Source organism: Mchenga conophoros, linkage group LG9 (assembly GCF_057382185.1).
Source record: "Mchenga conophoros isolate Kocher_MC1m ecotype Shallow Benthic linkage group LG9, M_conophoros_male_GT1.1, whole genome shotgun sequence".
Classification (NCBI taxonomy): domain Eukaryota; kingdom Metazoa; phylum Chordata; class Actinopteri; order Cichliformes; family Cichlidae; genus Mchenga; species Mchenga conophoros.
Window position 1 is genome coordinate 34,159,301 of NC_140534.1, and position 20,471 is coordinate 34,179,771.

Below are 20,471 nucleotides of genomic sequence, written 5' to 3' on the forward strand. Positions count from 1 at the left end.
GTATGCAGGAAGTTTACTGATTAATTACAGCTGTTCATGGCATTCATTTATAACAACTCTCACTTTAAATCTTTTGAGCTTTTATATAATACTATGTGTGTGTGTGTGAGTGTGTGTGTTTGACTCACGCCATGACAATGACGCTGAAGTCGAGCCAGTTCCAGGGGTCCCTCAGGAAGGTGAACGGTCCCACACAGAAACCTCTGGCCAGGATCTTAATGAGAGACTCAAACGTGTAGATACCTGTGAAGGTGTACCTGAATGAGGGATGATAACGTTTATCAGTATTGGAGGGGAAGGGAGTCATGTTGCGATGAAACAAAATGAAAAGGATAGAAAAGAAACAGCAAAAATAAAAGAAAGGATCACAAAAAGAGAAAAAAGAGGAAGGATGAGGGCACAGAACTGGACAGTAACAAGGTAAAGGAAGAAAATACGACAAATGCTTGTCCAGACGAAGAGCAGGGCAGAAAGAAAGAGAAAGTTACGGATGTGGAAGAAGTGAAGGACAAAGAAAGACAAAATGAAGAAAAGAAAGCCGGACGAGTGGAAGAGAGAGCCAGAATAAATATTCATAAAACTCTCCACCACACATCCTTCACTTATTTATTTTGTCCCCAGAAACAAGTTTGACCCGACTCGTGACAATTCAACCGTACAAAGACAGGCAGGAGCGCAGAGAGTCTGTCACGTTAGGCCTGACCGAGTAGCTGCAGCAGCAGCAGCCTCCACAGCTGGAAGCCAGCGATGAACTACTGTACATTAAAGGGTCTGTTCACCAAAAATATGCATTTTTCCAATGATCCCTGAATGTGCTGCAAAGGTAGCTTTAGTTTAAAAAACTGTCCTATTGAAATAAATGGAATTCAGTCCCAAAGCATCAAAGACGTGCTTTTACTTTTCGATTCAGCAGCATCTTAAGTGCACTTTGAACATTAACAGCATATTAGTTTAAGGGTCTGCGACTGACACAAACACACTAAAATTTGCAAACCATTTACCTCTGTTACCTCGAATTACTTTGCAATAGCTACTATGACTTGAAAGAAATGCATATCCAGTAATATCATTGATTAAATGTAAATTTACATAAATCACCTGTGGCTGATGAAGAAGAAAGAAAAGATCCCAGGTGTACTTACTCCAGGTATTTGGCCCAGTACTCCGGCTCGGACATGGCCATGAAGCAACAGTTTGTCAGGATGGTGCACATGATGAACAAGCTGAATAACGTGAACAGGTTAAGGACTGAGAAGATTTCCCATCAGACAATAAACACTTTACATTTGAATCAGAGTTCAGTACAAAGCCCACACTGTGTGGAGAAATCAAGACTAGTGGCATCAAATGTGGGAGTGACTCCTGCTACTATATCTGGGTCCTGCTGTCTTCTTACGTAGCCTGTTGTACATTATAGAGGGATTCCCAACAAGAAGTAGAAGTACTCCAAGTCTTCAATATAACTTTAGCTTCGAGCTACACCTGTAAAAGTGGAAACGGTCCCATAATCCCATAATTTACTATAGTTGCTCCTGGTATACTGCTATATACACCAGCATGATACTGTATTAAACCCAACTGCTTTGCCTGGGAAAAAATGTCTGGTTACTTGTCACAGATGATTTAGTTTGTTTCCTGTGTGTGTCCTTCAGAAGGAATGGTAGCTGATCAAAAGAAGCACTCGGGAGTATCTTTTGGAGAGAAAACATACCAAACACAACTATCTAGACAACATGGAAGTGGTTTGTTTGGCAGAGACTGGCAACCAGGAGAGTGAGCAGCACAGCCAACAAAGCTGAGGAGAGAAGCTGAATTATCAAGCGTATTATGTTAAAAAAAAATCTAAAAGAGCAGATTGTACAACCTGAAATATTTTTGTCTGTGTTTTAAACTTTATGTTAAATAAGTCATTTAGATACTCGTGATAAAGAATCAGATATTTTAATACAGTTGAACAGATCAACCATCAGCTCCTCCCAGGTGTTTCAACCTTGATATGTGACTTTAATAAGGCCCCAGTCACCCAGGCCTAGTGACCAGTCACCAACTCCCTACCAGCACCCAGTCCCCAACTGTTTGGCAGCTGGTTGCTGAAGGTTGCTTGTCATCAGGTGAAATTGTTCACAAAAGCAACCAGACCCCAGTCACCCATCACATGGACTCTTCACCCTCCTGCCCTCTGGGAGGCGCCACAGGAGCCTCCGGACTAAGACCACCAGGTACCGGAACAGCTTCTTCCCCACAGCTGTCAGACTCCTGAACTCTGCCTCCTGACATCTGACCCACGTTAAACTCATGGACTGAACATACACACACAACCACTAGCACTTTATATAGCCTCTGTAGGAATTATCCACATATCTCACTTATCTTAACTGCACTACTGTCTAAATAATCATTCTGTACATACGATAATTTTTAATTCTACAACTGTTTATAACCTGCATAGTTCACATTTCTCTATAGCTTTTTATTTCATATTCTTTATAGTTTCTCTATATATGTATAGTTTAAGCACTTCTGGATGGATGCAAACTGCATTTCGTTGTCTTGTACCTGTGACATGTGCAGTGACAATAAAGTTGAATTCTATTCTATTCTATTCTAAATGATAGTTCTTGAGTTTGTGTTATAAAGCTCTTGATAAACAGCCTGGATGGGATAAACAGTCAGATATTTTACCTGCAACAACCTTAAATTTGCAAATAGTCTTGTAAAGTTTGTTGGCTGGACAGAGGTCGAAATTTAGCACAGAGAACAAAAGAGAACTGCGAGAGAGTCAATTTAGTATACTTTTCTGTGATTTTCAGCTCCTAGTCAGTGCGGATAAAAGCAGCAGCTCAAATGTAAAATGGAAATGACTTCAGTGTGACGCTGGTGATCGAGGAACCGAGGCTTTTATGACTTGTTCTCTCATTGTGAGTCTCTCTGGAGTGTGTCAGCTAAACGGCTGAAATGTAAGTGTAAAAATGTCTCTTTTTGCCACAACATGCTGAAGTGATTTTACATGTGCCGTTTTTTTTAAATACCTTTCACTGATTTCCCATTAGGGCTTAAATAAAGATGAAGTGAACTGAAAGGCTGTGTCGAGTTAGCATGTGTGTTTCAGCGCTCCCCTCCAATGCCTGCCACATTCAATACAGCAAATTAATATGCCATTAACAGCGGCGATGGGAGGAAAGGCCCACTCTTGTCTAATCATCATATAATGGGGAGCAGTAACTTTCCAAACTGTCAGAAGGCAACAGTACATGTTAAATATCAGCTTCACCTGCCACGTTCAGCACACCGCGCTCGATGAGGTGGGAGAGACTTCATGAGACCTCACTCAGCTGTCAATCACAGCTATAAATGAATCATAATTATTGTAATTTGGCAGAAGGAACATACTCCCTGTGTGAAAGCGGCCCAAACTCCAGCTGAAACTTGTTTGAGCGGCGGGGTAATTGTTGATTGAGTGCCGGCTGTAATGATGTTGCTGGAGCGTTGTGGCAGGCGGCGAGATAATACTGTTACCAATTGACAAACAACGCAAATGTCCCCTCACCGCCGCCGCCGCCACAGAGCCAGAAGCTAATTATGGGGTAATGATAGACCTGCTGTTATGGACTTCCCAGGCCACCATACCGGTAATATCATTATACCTCCCACACCCACCACGGGATCTGTCTTCCTGTCTATAATCTACCCCGGTTTTATTTTTTCTCTCCCTCTTTCCACATTTGTCCATCTCCGCCATTCTTCCCTCATTTTTTCTCTCTTTCAGTTGAGCTGTCCAGTTAAACATATGCCACTGCCTGTCCTAAAGGCTTTTATTTTGAAAGAGGGGCTAGGAAGAGGAAATTCCAAAAGGATAAACTCAGAAGAGTTCCACAGCATGTCTTTTATTCTGACTTCATTCTGTCACCCCAACTGGTCGCAGCAGATGGCCCCGCCCCTCCCTGAGCCTGGTTCTGCCGGAGGTTTCTTCCTGTTAAAAGGGAGTTTTTCCTTCCCACTGTCGCCAAAGTGCTGCTCATAGGGGGTCATATGATTGTTGGGTTTTTCTCTGTTGCCTCAAAAGCTAATATAAAAAAATAAAGGTCCTAACTTTGGTCATAATATATAAGAACAAATCAGAATATTGTTTTTATTGATTTGTTCTCCCAACATTTTGATAATCATGAAATAAAGAAAATAATTATTCTGACTGACATGAATCACTTTTTCTTTCCAAAACGCAATTCTCCAAAATATAGGGTGAGGATTGGGTTACCAACTATGATGACTTGGACTTCAGAGGTTTAACAGACATGACTTTAAAGCTCACACAAATCCACAACAACAACTCAGCAACAACACACAACAAACACAAAGCTTATTGACTCACTTTGGTTCAACGTGAACACAATTAAAACACAACGGCACTGCAGCTGGTGGCTGCAGAGCAGCTCTGAGTCCCACAGCAATGCCTCATGGGATGCAAAAATCAAATGACTGTCCTCAGGAGCAAGGCCCCATGGGAAATAACACGGTTTGCCTTCAGAAAAACACAATCGCTGTATTCTAATATCACAGCGGTTCATGAGTGTATTTGTGTGTGTGTGTGTCCACCTCAAACAGCAGCTTGTCATAGTGGCGCCACTGTGGTTGGGCACAAATCCAGAACACACTTGATCACACACAAACACTTCTAAAGCACAAACACGTACTAAAACTCCACTTCAGCACCGCAGCTTGTACCCTTACATCGTGCACCTCCTCCACACAACACACACTAATTTTTATTTCATCTCTCAGAACAGCACGCACACACAACGTGGACATCAGCAGCGCCGCACCTCCATTGATGACCTCTTGAACCCACTTATTCCCCTGACAACAGCAGCGTGTCCGCCAGCTCAACGTCTCTCAACACCAGCAGCCGCCTCCCACGGTAAAAATAGACGGGTGTGAGGTGAGGATAAGGGGGGTGGGTTGAGTTTTGGGTGTGAAGTAATAGCTGTCATGTTGGCCTGGCGTCTGGGGCCTGAGGCGGACGCCAGCGTGGAGCTGGTGCACGGGCGACGGGCCAAAAACCCACAGCTATAGCCTCTAACTTCGAAAGTCAGTAAAGCGTCCTAAAGTACATCTGGATTCACATTTAATGTCAGCCCCTGCACTCAACTAAAAAATCTATCCACAATGGAAGCAGTTATCATCTGAAGTCTGAAATTAACTAGATAACTAGCTGAAAGTGCCTTAGAACTGCTACCCTCCTGATGTCCAGCAGGGGGCGAGTCATTTGGTATGGAAATCTATGAGAAAACGAGCCTGCTGCTCAACTTGATCTCTGACCTCAGTGAATGCTCTCCTGATGAATTTATGGTCTTAATCTGTAGTTGAAAGGCTTATTAAATAAAAAACAAATGTTTCATTTGTAAATTATGATGACATTTAGAGCAGAGAATGCTTAAAGATGGGAGCTTCCTTCAGAGTGTGCCATGTCCTCGGTGTGTCACTCAGTTCCTCTCGTTCATGGCATCAAATGGAAACCAGACAGGATATGACTCATTGTTGCAGTTTAACCCTGACCAACATAAAGCCCAGTTTGATCATACGTGGTACCAACCAGTAAAACCAGTAGGGAAAAAGCTGACTTTCGTGCATCGTTTAGAATTAAAGGTTCACATCTAATGACGGTATCTTAATTTCAAGGCGATGTTAATTTCATATTACATGTTTTTACAGTCCTCAGTGGAGCTGCAAAACCTTCACGTGTAGCTTTATTGTTGCTACCAGAAACCAGCATTAATAATTAATTTGACTGAAAATTTGAAGATATTCAATTCTTCAAAGCAGCTTTCACACTTTGAAAATCTTTCCAGTAGTTTGGATTACACACTTATAGGTGGAGCATGTTTTCCACTCTGGGTTTAAACTCAGATCTGTATAACTAACAGGCCAACATAAACTATACACAACCAAAGTTGGGATTTCTTTGTAACTAACACTAAGGGTACATTTTCCTGATCATATCACCTGCTGTTGTTCACTGTAAAGTCATTTAATGTGGTTTAGTTCCATTTTTATGCAAATTAATCATGTGTCTTTTATTTTAATAATCTAGCTATGCAAATATAGTCATAATAAAGTCATATAGCAGCCACACACAAAAAATACAACTTAGACTTTATTGTAACAGCAAACTGGGAAAGTTAAACTAAGACATCTTCACCATTCAGAGGCTGGATCGAGTGATTTGTGTGCTTAAGTAACTATGATTAATGAACCAATCATTTCTCTCTGTGGAGAGCCAGCTGGTTTCTGTAGCATCTATAGAAACAATGAAAGTGCCCCTTACATTGGGGAGGGGGTGGGGTCAACAATTGATCTGAAGTGACTCTTACCACCAAACCAGCCCCACCTACAGAACAACACCGTCACCCTCGACCCCTAACCGCAGAAGTCAAGCGTTCAGGCCTGAATCGTTCTCTTCGCCGCACATGAAGTCGCAGATTTGCCGAGTGTATGCAGAACGATGACTCATCGCCTTTTTTCCCCAGGTTTTTGTAAACCAGTGCATCTGCAGTTTGGAAACCACTGAACTCGAAACGTGCATTTGCTTTCATAACGACAGCCTCATGCTGACTCTGTTCCTCGAATGGCCTCTTGAGTGTGGCCGCAAAAATTAGTCAATACCACAATACAGCAGCGCCAAGTTGGAGCTTACAGATCCCAAAACTGAAGTGACTTAATTCTGCATTCTTGTTAATTGCCAGCAGGGGGCGACTCCTCACTTCCTGTAACCTCAAGGAAACTGTTTTCTTTTGATTTTAAGAGCTCAGTATTTGTAAACACAACATTGTGTTTTAGGCGGTTATTTTGTCAAAAAGGAAACAATATTCCATCAGCCAATGAGCATTCAGTGTTCAGTCTGCATTTCCAGTTCAAACACCAGGATGGTGATGGTGAAAACTCCTACCGGTAGCTTAAATTGTCCCGGAATACAGATGCTATGAAAGACGAATTTGTTTATTTTATTGGTTGCCTTAAAGTCTTTTTAAACCCGCTCCAGTTTTTATGGAGGTTTTCTTGTTTGTCACATAATTTTGCTCAGCAATGGATCTGTGATGTAATGAATCTGTGTTACGGTTCTAGGTCATTTCATTCAGTTCCTTATGTTTTAGTATTCTTCTGTATTATGACTTCTGATTCTTTTGTTATCTTGTTTTGAATATTATATCCTATGTTTCAATTTATTCTGGTTTAGGGTTTTGTTCTTAGGTTTTGTGTCTTGTGCCCTCGTGTTTAGTGTAGATTTAGTTTGGTGTCAAGTCTGCGTCCTCATGAATTGTTTCCTGTTTTATTGTGAAGGTCCGTGTCTTATGTGAGTGTATCCTCATTTATTTCCTCTACACGGCTCACCCCATTAGCCGTGACAATCTGAATGTGAAATCTGAATTTGACCTGATGCAGCCACACTGATGTCACCCACTATAGTTTCTTAAGTTCTGTTGTGAATGCTGGAGTTTTGTATTACTCATATTTCCCATCAATACGAGAGATGGGCGGGTCTTACTGAGAAATCAAGTGCTCATTGGCTGATCCCAGATAATCCTCTTTCCTGAACCTTAAAATAAAATTTATAAAAATGGATTCTTTTTTCCTTCAATATGACCCAAAATGAGCGACTGAGGTGACAAACTGAGCAGTTTATAGAGTTCAAGTCAGGGAAAGGCTTTTGTGTAGACTTTATAGTCTTTCTCCAACTGCAGGCATCGCCCCCTGGTGGCAACTGAAAGAATTCAGTTTTAAGACCCAGAAGCTCCATCTATATTCCTGCTGAAAGCAGCTGAGCCAGAAGCTGACAGTGACGCTCGTCACATAAATGCCCCCTTTTCAGAGTCACTTAGACCTTTTCCTCATGACAGCTTGTAACAAAATCAGGATCAGCTGGGTGTGCACACTCCACAGAGCATGAATGGATGGTAACTGCTCAATTACAACAGGCAGAGCACCTGTGTGGAAACACCTGCATTCATTGTGGGTTTTTTTAAATTCATTAATTTATTCAGATTTTCCTTTAATTTGTCACATGTATATATACGATATGTATATTTCTGATTTTTTCACGACTTCTTAATTTTTAAATCCAGACTACACTCCGGCTTGCCTACAGGTGTTAAGAAACCACAACAAGCAAACATATTAAGAGCTCCTGACAGGCTATAAGTCAAAGGTCAAAGGTCGACACTCCTCCAGGAACAAACTCAGAGATTTGGTCAGCAGAGAGATTATAGTCACAATATTTCTGTGTGTGTGTGTCCCTGTAATGCCTGTATATTCACCTGTGTGCATGTGTGTGCATGTGTGCCACCTTGATGAAGGCTGTGCAGTATTTACTGGCCATGTTTACGGCTCACCAGACAGCTCAAGATGATACCTGGCTCAGAAATACGACCGACAGTACGAGCCCTCTGATTCTGTCTCTCTCTCTCTCTCTCTCACACACACACACACACACACACACACACACACACACACACACACACACACACACACAGTCAGTTGACATGATCGCTTAATATGCTGTCATTACTGTGCGTGTGCCTGGAGACCGTCCAGCTGTGGGACCCAGTATAAACTCACCACTGGAGGATGTAAAGAGACGTCTGTCTAAAGCAGCCAAACAACGATTACACCATTAATGTCTCCGACAAATATCTGATGACTATCGGTATGCAGACCTGTAATGTCTTGCATAAATATATTCTGATAAGAGTGATGCTATTTTATGTATTTTTATCAAATAAAAAGTCTTTTTATTTCACATTAATAATTTACATTTGTTTAACTTTTTTCCATAAAACGCTGAACAGTCGCTTTATTTTTGTTTTTCTGCTTCCATTTTTTTACAATGAGAAAAGCACTAATCTGTGAAATTAAAGAGTTTTGAGCACAGAAATGCAGGAATTGGCCTTTAGCTGAATAGGTCAAGGTATTCACTTTATTCATAAAAGGCATCCCCTGACTGTTTACAGCCAGATCTGATTTGTTAAGAATCAGCTTAACACAGACTTTGTGTAGACCAACCCGTTTAGCCCAGGATCATCTTAGCAGTCTGAAACTAGACGTCACTTTTGGACCAGCTAGCTGGCTTGGCTAGCAAAAAGCATCTGCTTTTAACTGATATTAATGAGGATGGCAGTTTTTAACTAACCTCGCTGAAAAAAAAAATCATCTGAACTACCGACAGCAAACACTTGCTTATTTTAACTTTACACATCTGTGAGTTAAGCTAACAGATATTTTAATCGTACGCAACTTTGATTACAGTGAAATATGGAACATTTTTGAAAGCTATGAGAACCTTAGTGCCTTAATTAACAAGATACGTTCACCAACACAACTGGAGTATTCAAATGTGAGCTTTACTCTACTGTCAGGGAAGTATCCACACCACACCATGGGGGTGGCACAGTCCCCCACCTACCACACGCAGCAACCTCCACTCCTTTCAAACATATGATTGGCTGGTGCTGCCACACCAAATGATCCCCTACACCATTACACCAGAGCATGATTAGGACCCTTAGGAATCAGAGTACATTTACTTGAGTATTTTACTGACATTAAATATTTTCTAAGAGAGAAAAATCAAGTGAGTAGTACGGTTGTGTTCACACAAGGCTGGACTGGGACAAAAAATCGGCCCGGGCATTTTGACTAGAGACCGGCCCACCAGGATAAAGATTGAAATGTGACGTCATTCAGGGATAAAACCGCAAAGGATTCTGGGAACTTGTGGCAAGAGGTACTAGCGCACGCAGGCTTTCAATTGAACTCACTTACACAGCGATAAAAAGAAACCCAAAAAATGGCAAGAAGCTGTTGTATTATTAACTGCAATAGCCGGTCGCATGACAGCCACGGGAAGCCGATGGGTAAAGAGATCGTTTTTTTTTTATCGGATTACGTCGTTGAAGTGAAAATTTTTAAGCCATGTTTCCGAAGTAAGAGCCGACGGATGGTCTGGATATACCAAATATAACATCTCAGAACACTCCAGCTCACAGGTTAGTCTGCTCCAAGCATTCCCACAAAGGTCAGAGTTTTTTAGTAGTTAATAGTCATTTTTCTTAACATAATTGGTGATATAGGTTACAAGCAAGTCTGGCGCTGAACAGAAATTGTCGCGCTATGCTCCTTTGTTTATTGTGCATAAATAGTGAATTGTCCTGACACAATATTGCGTTTCGCTTCTGTTATAACCATGGTACACTGACAAAACCATATACTTTTATTCACAAGATAAAACAGTTGTTTTGTATCACTAATTGTCCATTGCGATTACAACATACAATATTATTGTCACTGCTACATTTCTGTAATGCTACTGTAACCGGTTTCTGCTTCATCCCGCTGCAACAGTTCGGCCCAGACTCCTCGACTCTGCGTTGTGTAGTGTTTTTAAAAAGACAAGGAGTCTCTGATCGATCGTTGCCACTTTATTTCCTGAATGGAAACAACGGTGTATTATCAGTGCACAGGCTCGCCACACACCACTCCGCACAGCACACTACGGCAGAACATCTCATTAGCATTCCGCTTTAGCATGCAGTTTCACACATTAATAAACAAATGAAAAGTACATAAAACTGGTGTTGGACATGTGTCCACTAAGCACTTATTACACTCGGTGCTCTTCAGCTAATCAAACATGTTTTATGTGTCTGTACTACTTAGCTATATTGTGTGCGGAACAATACAACTCACCTCTCGTATGGCTACGGCAGACTGGCAGCGATTACTGCAGCCAGCCACACCGAGAGGGGGGGCGCTGTTTCCCCATTACACTGATATTTGTGGCAAGTGGAATAATACCACATAAACACTGTTACACTACCAGAAATTATTTCCACTACTAATTAATTACCGTTGAGCTCAAAGGTCCTATTAATAAACTGTTAATGAATGTGTATTTATGAAGACGATTTGTGAGACTGGTAAACTTATGATATGTACAATAGTCTTTCGTTCTACACGGTGCGTTTCAAGGTCCTGTCCGTCGGTAAACTGTACCTGGGCTTGTTGCAGTGACCTGAAGTTACTAAACTTCATGAGTGTATGCACTCACTCCAAGAAGCGTATAATTATAAATCTGAGCGTGGTGAAAGTTGGGCAGCACGCTGACGTCTTTTGTCCACTCTTTCACTCCTTTGATTTTTTCCTCGTATCTTTTCTTTGTCTTTTCGTCGAGTCTGTCTTTGTACGGACTGGCATTGTTCTCCTTTTGTTTTGTACATTCCTTTTTTGTGCGGCAAAGAAAAAAAAGAAGGTATTGGAACCGCAGAATGAACGTTTTGCGGTGCTGCAAATGTTTGCATTTGATGCGGTACTTGGATTGTTTTGCCACGAGTTCCCGGCATGCAATGCGCGAAAATCACGTGATTGCTAAACAAGGGGGCGGGTGCATCCAGCCTCCTCGGCTGTAATTGGTCCAGCCCAGAGTCGATCATGACCAATTGGCCAATCCAACACCTTTCATTATATATACCCTTCCTAAAAAAAAAAAAAAAAAAAAAAAAAAAATCCATCGGCCCATAAAAACAAAAAATCACCAGCGGCCCACCGGGCAAATGCCCGGTATGCCCGATGGCCAGTCCAGCTATGTGTTCACAGTGACTGTTTCCAGAGGAGCTGCCCTCTTCTGGCCAGAGAGAGGAACTTATCGAACTGTTAAATACGTTTCATGTGTTTCCAGTAGGCATGCAGAATAATGAGTTTTGATTTACACTGAAAGCGTGTTAGCATTAGTTCTGCTATCCTTCAACATAACATAAGCTGAGCAGTTAGCATGCCACCCATCACACAGACTTTGTGTACGTTCACCTGTCAGCACAGAGCTGGACCTTTAAACCTTTATCTCTCACCTCTTCAGTTAACATACAGCATCATTAATCAGGCTGTGTGCCAGGCCCACATGCATACACGGTATGTATACGTAGATTTACAGGATCTTGACTTTTTGTGGTCCCAACCAATCAGCACATTCAACGAACACCAGGAAGCTGTCCCCTGTCTTTTATCTTTAAGGACCTTAGATGTACTGCTGTACAGTCAATGCTCACATAACTGCCCTAGCAAATTCTGTAAAAAGCAGGAGCATAATGAATAATTATCATCATCAGTGCAACTGGGATTGTTATTGTGATCAGCTCACGCGTTCTCGTACCTCTAAAATAAGGAAACAATGACAAATCCTAACACTGCTCAACAACCTGAAATCCTATACTACCAATAAATACTCACATATAACAATTAATCATTAAAATCCTTATCTAATTTATCTATTTGTTTGTTTGTGGTGTGACTGGACTTTGTTTAAGAAAAGCAGCAGAGACTAAAACATTACGTTCAAATCTCCTGGAGCCTACATTTCCCATGATGCAACCTTGTCTTAGACCCTCCTGCTCTTTAAACTTGACTTTTAGTTTATATTAATATTTATTTTCTGATTTTAATTTGAATATTTTCTGATAAGAATGAAGCTAAGCTTTTCTAACCCTCTAATCTTTACTTGTGAAACTGCGTGATGGTCTCTTTATACGGGACTGCGTGTTGATGGTTGTGATCAAAATAAAACAGTATCCGAGATATCGCTGCCCCGTCAGTCACAATGAGACGCAGTGAAGCAGACGAAGTCAGAACAACAACCACAACAACTGCTTCTGTTGCCGTCAGGGTGGCCTGGCTTCTCTCACACAGCATCCTTCAGCACACACTGAAAGCACTGGAGGCTCCTCTGTAACTGACCCCTGACCCCCACCCGCAGCCATTTCCCTGCAGATCATAAGGCAAGCACAGACAGTAGCAGCAGAGTTTGTGTACTTAAGGATATGAGTGCACGAGGATCTTGATGGCGAGTCTCCGGATAGGGTGGAAGGGGCTGAAGATGTAGAGGGCGGATGTGGCACTGAAACGGAAGATGGCCTTCCCTTTGTTCAGGACTATGAACGTCTGCAGGAGAACCAGACAGAAAAATACATAAATACACAGATTTTATTAATAATGCACTGTGCTGCCAAAAAAGGCACTAAAGCAGTGAACCGGGGAGCCAAGGCCTCCATTTTTATTCCTTAGAATTTATTTCTAAATAATATGGGTGCTGTGTCTTGGGTTTGTGGTTTTAGGGTGGGTAAACTGTTCATCTCTATGGCTTTAAGATTTTTTCATGTATAATCTTTCTGTAAATAATGAAGTGATTAATCTGCTTTAAATTATTTTAGTTCTCTGAAATGTAACAAACCATAAGATCTGATACATGTAGTATTTTCTATAACAGTAGATTTGCAGTTTAGTTTACATAAATTTTGAGAATAGTATGTAGATTGTTCCTGGCAGGCTCTACTGGAGCTGGCTCCAGGAGTTAGTCAGTCCCAAAGACTGAATAAGACCTGGATGAGCCAGCGTCTGGTTTGGAGATCTGTGGCCAATGCTAACAGTCTTAGCTAGAGAAAAGCATATTGGCTAATTAGTGCTAAATAATGCTACAGCTACATCTACAGCGAGAAAACAGTGGCTGGCAACTGCAGAAAAACCAAAACAATCAAAGCCATGTGGAATAAACGTTTAAGCTAAATGACTTTTAAATCCTTTAAAGCAACTTTCACCAAGACGCCAATAAAGTGGCAACAGGATGAAGTCGGTGTGCTATCAGTGTGTTTCCATCAGTTTGTGATTGAAGGGGGTTAAGTTGGCAAATATACATGCAATCAGTTTGTGATAAAACCATGTTTAACTGTGAAAAACTGGCAAAAATCACAAAACTGTGCGATGTGTTGCAAAATCTTAAAATATACATACAAAAAGCAATTCACATTAGCTACTCACAACCAGAACTTCAGATCTGAGACAGAGGTTATTTTCTGAGCCTCCTCCTGAGGGGCTCAGAAAATAACCAGAACCAACCAATCGAGAACTATTTCAAAGAGATGCATTGCAGATGAGTTGTGCTCATCGGTGCAGATTGACTCCGACCGACTGAAACATGTTAGTCTGTTAGACGGCAGTTATTTCCAAACCTTCGCCAATCTGTCTGAGAGCTTTTCTGTCTCAGAATCAGGAAAAATTCAATGCAATCACTGAAAAATCACCAACTTTTCCCAATCACAGAGAGGATATCGTCCTAGAGCAGGGGTGTCAAACTCAAATACACAGTGGGTCAAAATTCAAAACTGGAACAAAGTCGCGGGCTAACGTTAATATTTATTTAAATATATTTATTCCTCCAGATATAAGAATGAATCTTTTCTTATGGACTCAAACACGTTTAGCTGAAAAACTGAATATGGAAAAAGCAAAGCTTAATACTAAACAATATATATATATTAGCTGTATAATACCAGTAGGCCAGCTCTAATAGTAATTTGGTATGGCTTCGCGGGCCAAATGTAATTAGGCTGCGGGCCAAATTTGGCCCGCGGGCCAGAGTTTGACACCTATGTCCTAGAGTGTCTGCTCCATTGCAGACTAAAAAATAATAGAAATCCACTCACCAAAACCAAAGCACGGACTTCTGGGATGGTTTGTATCTCACATCAACCCACGATATTAATCAGATAACTTATCAAATATAACTAAAAAAAGAATTAAAAATGGCTTCCACCTGCTTGCTTGTGGAATCGATCGGCTTTGACTAAATATTTTTGGTTACATGAAGTCTGAAGTCAGCTGATTTGTCCTATTTACATGGTCTCCACAATATTACCATGTAAACAGATTTGAGCAATCCAGGACACACACACACACACACACACACACACTAGGTAACTCTCCTGTGGTCCTCAGAGAATCTTCCAGGGATCCTCTCCAACAGCGGAGAAGGTACATCCAGAAACACACACACACTTTCTCTCTGGGTGACCTACCCTCTTGTCTTTGAAGTAGTATGGGTCGATGTCTTCCAGTGGAACGCCCACCAGATGAGATGGGATGTCAGCGAAGATGCGTGGCAGCTGTTTTCCTGCCTCCAGATCGGGCCGGGGCCGGGGGAGCTCCACGTCGCCCAGGTCCTGACGCACACACAGACACACAAACCACATCTGAAATATCTCACATCTGTCTGCTTATAACGGCTCACTTCTTTATTTCCACGTTTACCCTCCAGCATCTTGTGCTTGTGTGTGTGTGTGTGTGTGTGTGTGTGTGTGTGTGTGTGTGTGTGTTTGTTTTGACGCACCTCCTGGTAGTGTTTGTTGCGTCGGGACTCCTCCTGGGCAATGCGCTGCTCGATGGCCGCCAGGGAGTCCGGCGTGAAGCGCTGAAAGCTCTCTGGTCCCATTGGAAACACACAGCCAGCCATCTTCTCATCCTGATCCTGCTGCTGACTGGCCCAGTATACCAGCTGCGCACACACACACACACACACACACACACACACACACACACACACACACACACACACACACACACAGAGGACAGAGGACAGAGGTTAGCTATGAAAAATGACTTCCTACTTTAAACTTCCAGTTTGAACATAGTAATCTAATCCCACAACCTGCTGAATCAAACCGAACACACTTCAACACACTGTCACCAAAACCCAGCAGAGCTGCTGCTGCTGGAAACTCGTTCATCAAGTCACAGGAAAAAGAAATGCAAAGCATTGTAGCAGTTCAGTAAATCAAAATATAAATCGATCCAGTTGTGCTGTATACGATTATGTTTAAACTTAACAAAATTTAAACCAGTGCATGTTTGCAAACATCAAAAATGTAGAGATGACACACGAAGTATTTCAGATATTTCTGACACATTTCATTGTTGAGTCCTCTCCAAAGTTTACAAAAGCTTTAATGGTTTTAATAATTATAAGCAGCATGGCAGCTTCAACTTTACAGCAGGATTATTATGATGATTGTTATTTTTAGCTTTTACTGCTAATGCTGAAATTAAACCAGAATATGAAATCTGTAGATTGAAAAGTAAATCACGAGCCCAAAATCTGCTGACGTCTCACATATAGTCAGAAAAAAAACAGCTGACTGACCACCAGAACAACATCCTCGTGTTGTGTTATGAATCATAATTTTTCCCAATATTAACCCTTTAAGACCTACCATAGAACCAAGTCCGCCAGAGCTTATATTATAGTTTTACATGCTGTAGTGCCATTTATGGGAGCATTTCAAGTTGCTATACACCAGTACAACCATTATAGCCCAAATTTTAATAATATGTCTGCATTAAGTGCATAGTAATTACATAAATTGCAAAAAAGTGCAATAAACTAAAAAAAAATTGAAAATCGTTTTAGTTTTTTTTAACATATATTTCTAGTTAGAGAAATTTAAGACGCTTATCCCTCAAAACTGTAAATACAAAAAAGTTGCACAAACTAGACACTTAAAATTTATTTTGAGTGTCTTCATAGTTTTATTTTTGAAATACACCAATTTTTATATACTGCAGGAAAAACGAAAATAAATATTATAGTGCAAATTTGCAAAAAAGCAGCATATGCATCAAAATAAACTATTTCCAGCAGTGCAATATGAGTCCTCAGCATCCCAGAAACGACACAGAAAGTCATAAAGTCAAAGATAACTTTTAAAAACACCAGTATAGGCTCATGAGGCCCTGATGGTAAAAAACTACATTTTCGCAAAATGACGTCACTTCCGGTTTCGGGTAGGACATGGCGGACATGCGATAGTTTGCGCTGACGTCTATTCCAACGTAGGAAGTGTTATGAACAGCTGATCGGATCAGCAAAGCGTGTTTCTGGAATATTATGTTTTTGTTGCTGCAAGTGCTTTTTATGCAGTTTTTTCAAAGCTATATGTGGAAGGAAACTGACCGAGGACAAGCTGATGGCATAAGATGTAAGTACAACTCCTCCGGTTTCATATGCAAAAAAAATGATTGCGCTAGCTCACGTGGTTGCAGAGCTACCGGGATTTAAAAATAGTTACACAAAACGGAGCGTGCCCGCTCTGACCGGCTTTAAAGGGTTAACGACTATGAATCTCAGAGCAGCTGTTTGTAAAGAAGTCACTGAGCATGCTCAACATCCAGCTTACTGTGTTTGCCACTGTGGGATTAATCACTTTAGTTTTGACATAATTTTATTTTCACATCTGTCCATTTCAGCTTCACTTTAAAAAAAATCATTGGTGACATTTGCAAAGCATAAACTTGCCGAGCACATTACAATTAAGGACTATAACGCTGTAACTTCCATATTTTATGGTAATAGAGCTGCGAAATGCGTCAGTGCTGATGCAGAGGCTTTAGTAAAGAAGTCAAATAAAAGCGGCCTCCCTCTTTAGGTCAAAACTGATGATAGAAAACACTTGTTGAGTATATTTTGAATCCTTGAGTCATGAGCTGACGAGCGTTTGATTTGAGTGCCAGGAGTGTCTATGGGCATCGGGACAGAGCTGTGATTGAACGGCCTCGTCGCTCGCAGGATGATTACGTCCTCTGAGACGGCGTTCTGCCACTCAGGACAACCCCAGCTTCACCTCGCTCATCATTCAGCGGCCGCTCGGGCCCTTTGAAAGGGCAGCAATCAGCCTGAAAAACTCTCCACGATCGACTCCAACCTGATGAAGCTCAATCACACCTGCCCCCCCTCCCACTCTGCCTGACACCTCTGCGATGTCAACAGCTGCACAAGGTGTTTTACAAATAACCAGATGACACTACTGCATGGAACACCGAGTCAACAGGAGCACAATTTTCGATTTTGATCCGTTTTACATATTTAGTCCAGGTAAGACAATCACACTGCTCATTTTTCCTTTTCTACATGATGGTGGCCTGTTTCCATGAAGATACAATCCCAGTTTGGGATGGAAGAACCGGACTGGTCTGCACAGAGCGCCAACCTCAGCTCTATCAAACACGCCAACTGATGGCTGAACAAAGGCACCAGACCTCATTAACAGGCTGCATGGAGGCGAATCCTCGATGAAGAGGAAAGCAAGCCAGAGTCCAATCCCCTCTCCATCAATCAATAAATCAATCAAATACTTTATTGATCCCTGATGGAGCCATTCACGGCAAGCAAGGACAGCATCACATTAAACAATTAACTCACAGACAGCACACAGACGAAGCTAATTTACACTTTAGATTGAGAAGCAGCAGCGCTCTTAGGGACGTTATTTCATTCCTTCATCACTGCAGAGAAGAAGCCACGCATGTTTTACAGTAATATGTAAAATAATTAAAGCTAAATATTATTACGCAGTCAACGAAGGAGGAAGCATTACATAAATATAGATAAGTATCCTCCTTTCTGATCCAGAGGAGTCTGCAGGTCTGCCAACCTCTACTTGTTATTGGTCACAGGGGGAAAGGACCCAAACAAAGGACACAGGATGCCAGAGCCAGGTTTTAATCTCTATTACAATCCTGCCTGTTAATGATTAATGAAAACAAGATAATCAGGACTGCTCCATGTAGCTACCACACAGGTCTTATTGCACACATCTGCACCCACACACACAGCTGCCCTTTCCAAGGGACGCGCCACAAGTCTCGGCCTATCTCCCAGACAAACTCCAGCATTTATGATTTTTGCCATAACTGAGCTCCCCTATGGGAGGAAAACATATTAAAACAGAGAAAAGAAACATCAGATTTAGACTGAAGAAAGTCAGTGAGGCAAAAAAAAGGGGGAAAGAGGGAAAAAACAAAGAAGACAAAGTCCTTGAAATAGACATAACGTAGGACTGAATGATGAAAAATGTGTAACAGGAATATATAACATGAAAACTCTCTTTGGCTCTTTTGAGCTTTTAAAAGAGTCTGTTCAGGAAATAGCATCCATGTGATTGGTGAAACGAAATCTTTGGGTTTCTCTTTTCGCCCTTCATCCACCTCACCAACTTTTTGAAGTGTACATTTGTATTTGCTCCTCCTTTTTTTTCCAGCCATACACCCATTAAAAGTATGTTTAATAAAACAGATCAAATCCATCTTGTTTATAGTTTAGTTGTAAGCTGAAACAAGTGCAGTGAAGTCTGCACGAGTCCACCAGGCCTGCCCAGGGGCTAATGTGCAGGTTGGAGAGGACTGTTTCCTGCAAGAAGGTCACTGTGGTGCAGTTAATATTGAAAGGAAGCTAAAGACAAGAAAACACACTCAGAAAGCATGCTATTTGTGTGGTGTTTTGTTTCCATGTATAGAGTCCGATAATTATGGGAAGTTGAGATAATGAAGTGCAGACCAACAATGGTCTCATTAAACTCAGAAACGGGGCAATCGAGTATAGGGTTACACTGAAGGAGAGAAAGAGAGAGACTGACTATAGGATTACACTGAGAGTTTCAAGAGAGCAAGACTGACAAAGTGCGAGTGTGTAACAGGTCTGTGTGTGTGTGTGTGTGTGTGTGTGTGTGTGTGTGTGTGTGTGTGTGTGTGTGTGTGTGTGTGTCCAGACCATCTGCCTTGGATCCTAATTGAATGATTAGACAGCCCTCGTTTTTCAACCCTTCATGCATTTATTCTTCACAGCTCCCAAATCTGATTTCTGAAGAGAGAGAGTGTGTGTGTGTGTGTGTGTGTGTGTGTGTGTGTGTGTGTGTGTGTGTGTGTGTGTGTGTGTGTGTGTGTGTCCACATCAAAGGAAGATCTAGCTCTGTTTTCCATTCTTATCAAAAGCTGTCATCCACTCAGTCTCTCTCTCACACACGTGCCCCAACTACAGTAGTTCCCGATGAGCTGCTTGGTCCTGGTTTCCATTTGACTCCATCACTTGGTCACGTACACGTTTATTGGCATCATGAGATTTGTTGGCCCTCCCAGCTGAAACAATAAAATTCCCCAAGTTGAGTTAGGAAAGATCAGCGACACTGAAAGATGACAAAAAGGCTGGAAAAGCAAATAAATCTTAAGTTTTTCTTCTCAAACAGGTCTCACAAGAAAACCAGAAATCATCAAGAAAAAGGTCCCAAAGTTGTCTCATGTTCATGGAGGCAATTGAATCCTTTTTATTCGTCACAGTCAGCAGGAATTTGTAAGAAATCTGTTTGTATAAGAAGTAACTTTTGTGTCTGCAGGAGCCTTGTTGTACAGACAAAGCAGGGACACGCTACAATGGAAACCCAAACCAGCTTTTTCTAAACCTAACACTCATATTCATTGTCCTTGAATGTTTACAGGAAAACAGTGATGCATTTCAAAGTTAGAGGAATACTGTTGACCGGACCACAGGGATTGGCAGCCAGTAACTCCATGAAGAACCTTAACCCACACAAGCCACAACCTTAACCCTTTAAGACCTACCATAGAACCAAGGCCGCCAGAGCTTTAGGGAGCATTTCAAGTTGCTATACATTAATACAACTGTTATAGCCCACATTTTAATAATATGCATGCATTAAGTCCATAATAACGACATAAATTGCAAAAAAGTGCAATAAACTACAAAAAACATTGAAAATCGTTTTTGTTTTGTTTTTTTTACATATATTTCTACTTGGAAAATTTTAAGAGGT

The 20,471-nt window shown here is 41.4% G+C and overlaps 1 protein-coding gene across 1 annotated transcript in view; it reads right to left on the bottom strand.

The window, feature by feature from the left end:
• Nucleotides 1–20,471, bottom strand: part of LOC146567746 (sodium channel protein type 3 subunit alpha-like) — a 263,377-nt gene that overhangs the window by 189,920 nt on the left and 52,986 nt on the right. Inside the window, exons 2-6 of the mRNA XM_085287781.1 lie at nt 15,203–15,367; nt 14,892–15,035; nt 12,863–12,981; nt 1,143–1,232; nt 129–257 (exon numbers count right to left, since the gene is read on the bottom strand). Coding sequence (XP_085143907.1) covers nt 129–257; nt 1,143–1,232; nt 12,863–12,981; nt 14,892–15,035; nt 15,203–15,325 — 605 coding nt within the window. The 5' untranslated portion in view covers nt 15,326–15,367. The remainder of the gene's footprint in view (nt 1–128; nt 258–1,142; nt 1,233–12,862; nt 12,982–14,891; nt 15,036–15,202; nt 15,368–20,471) is intronic.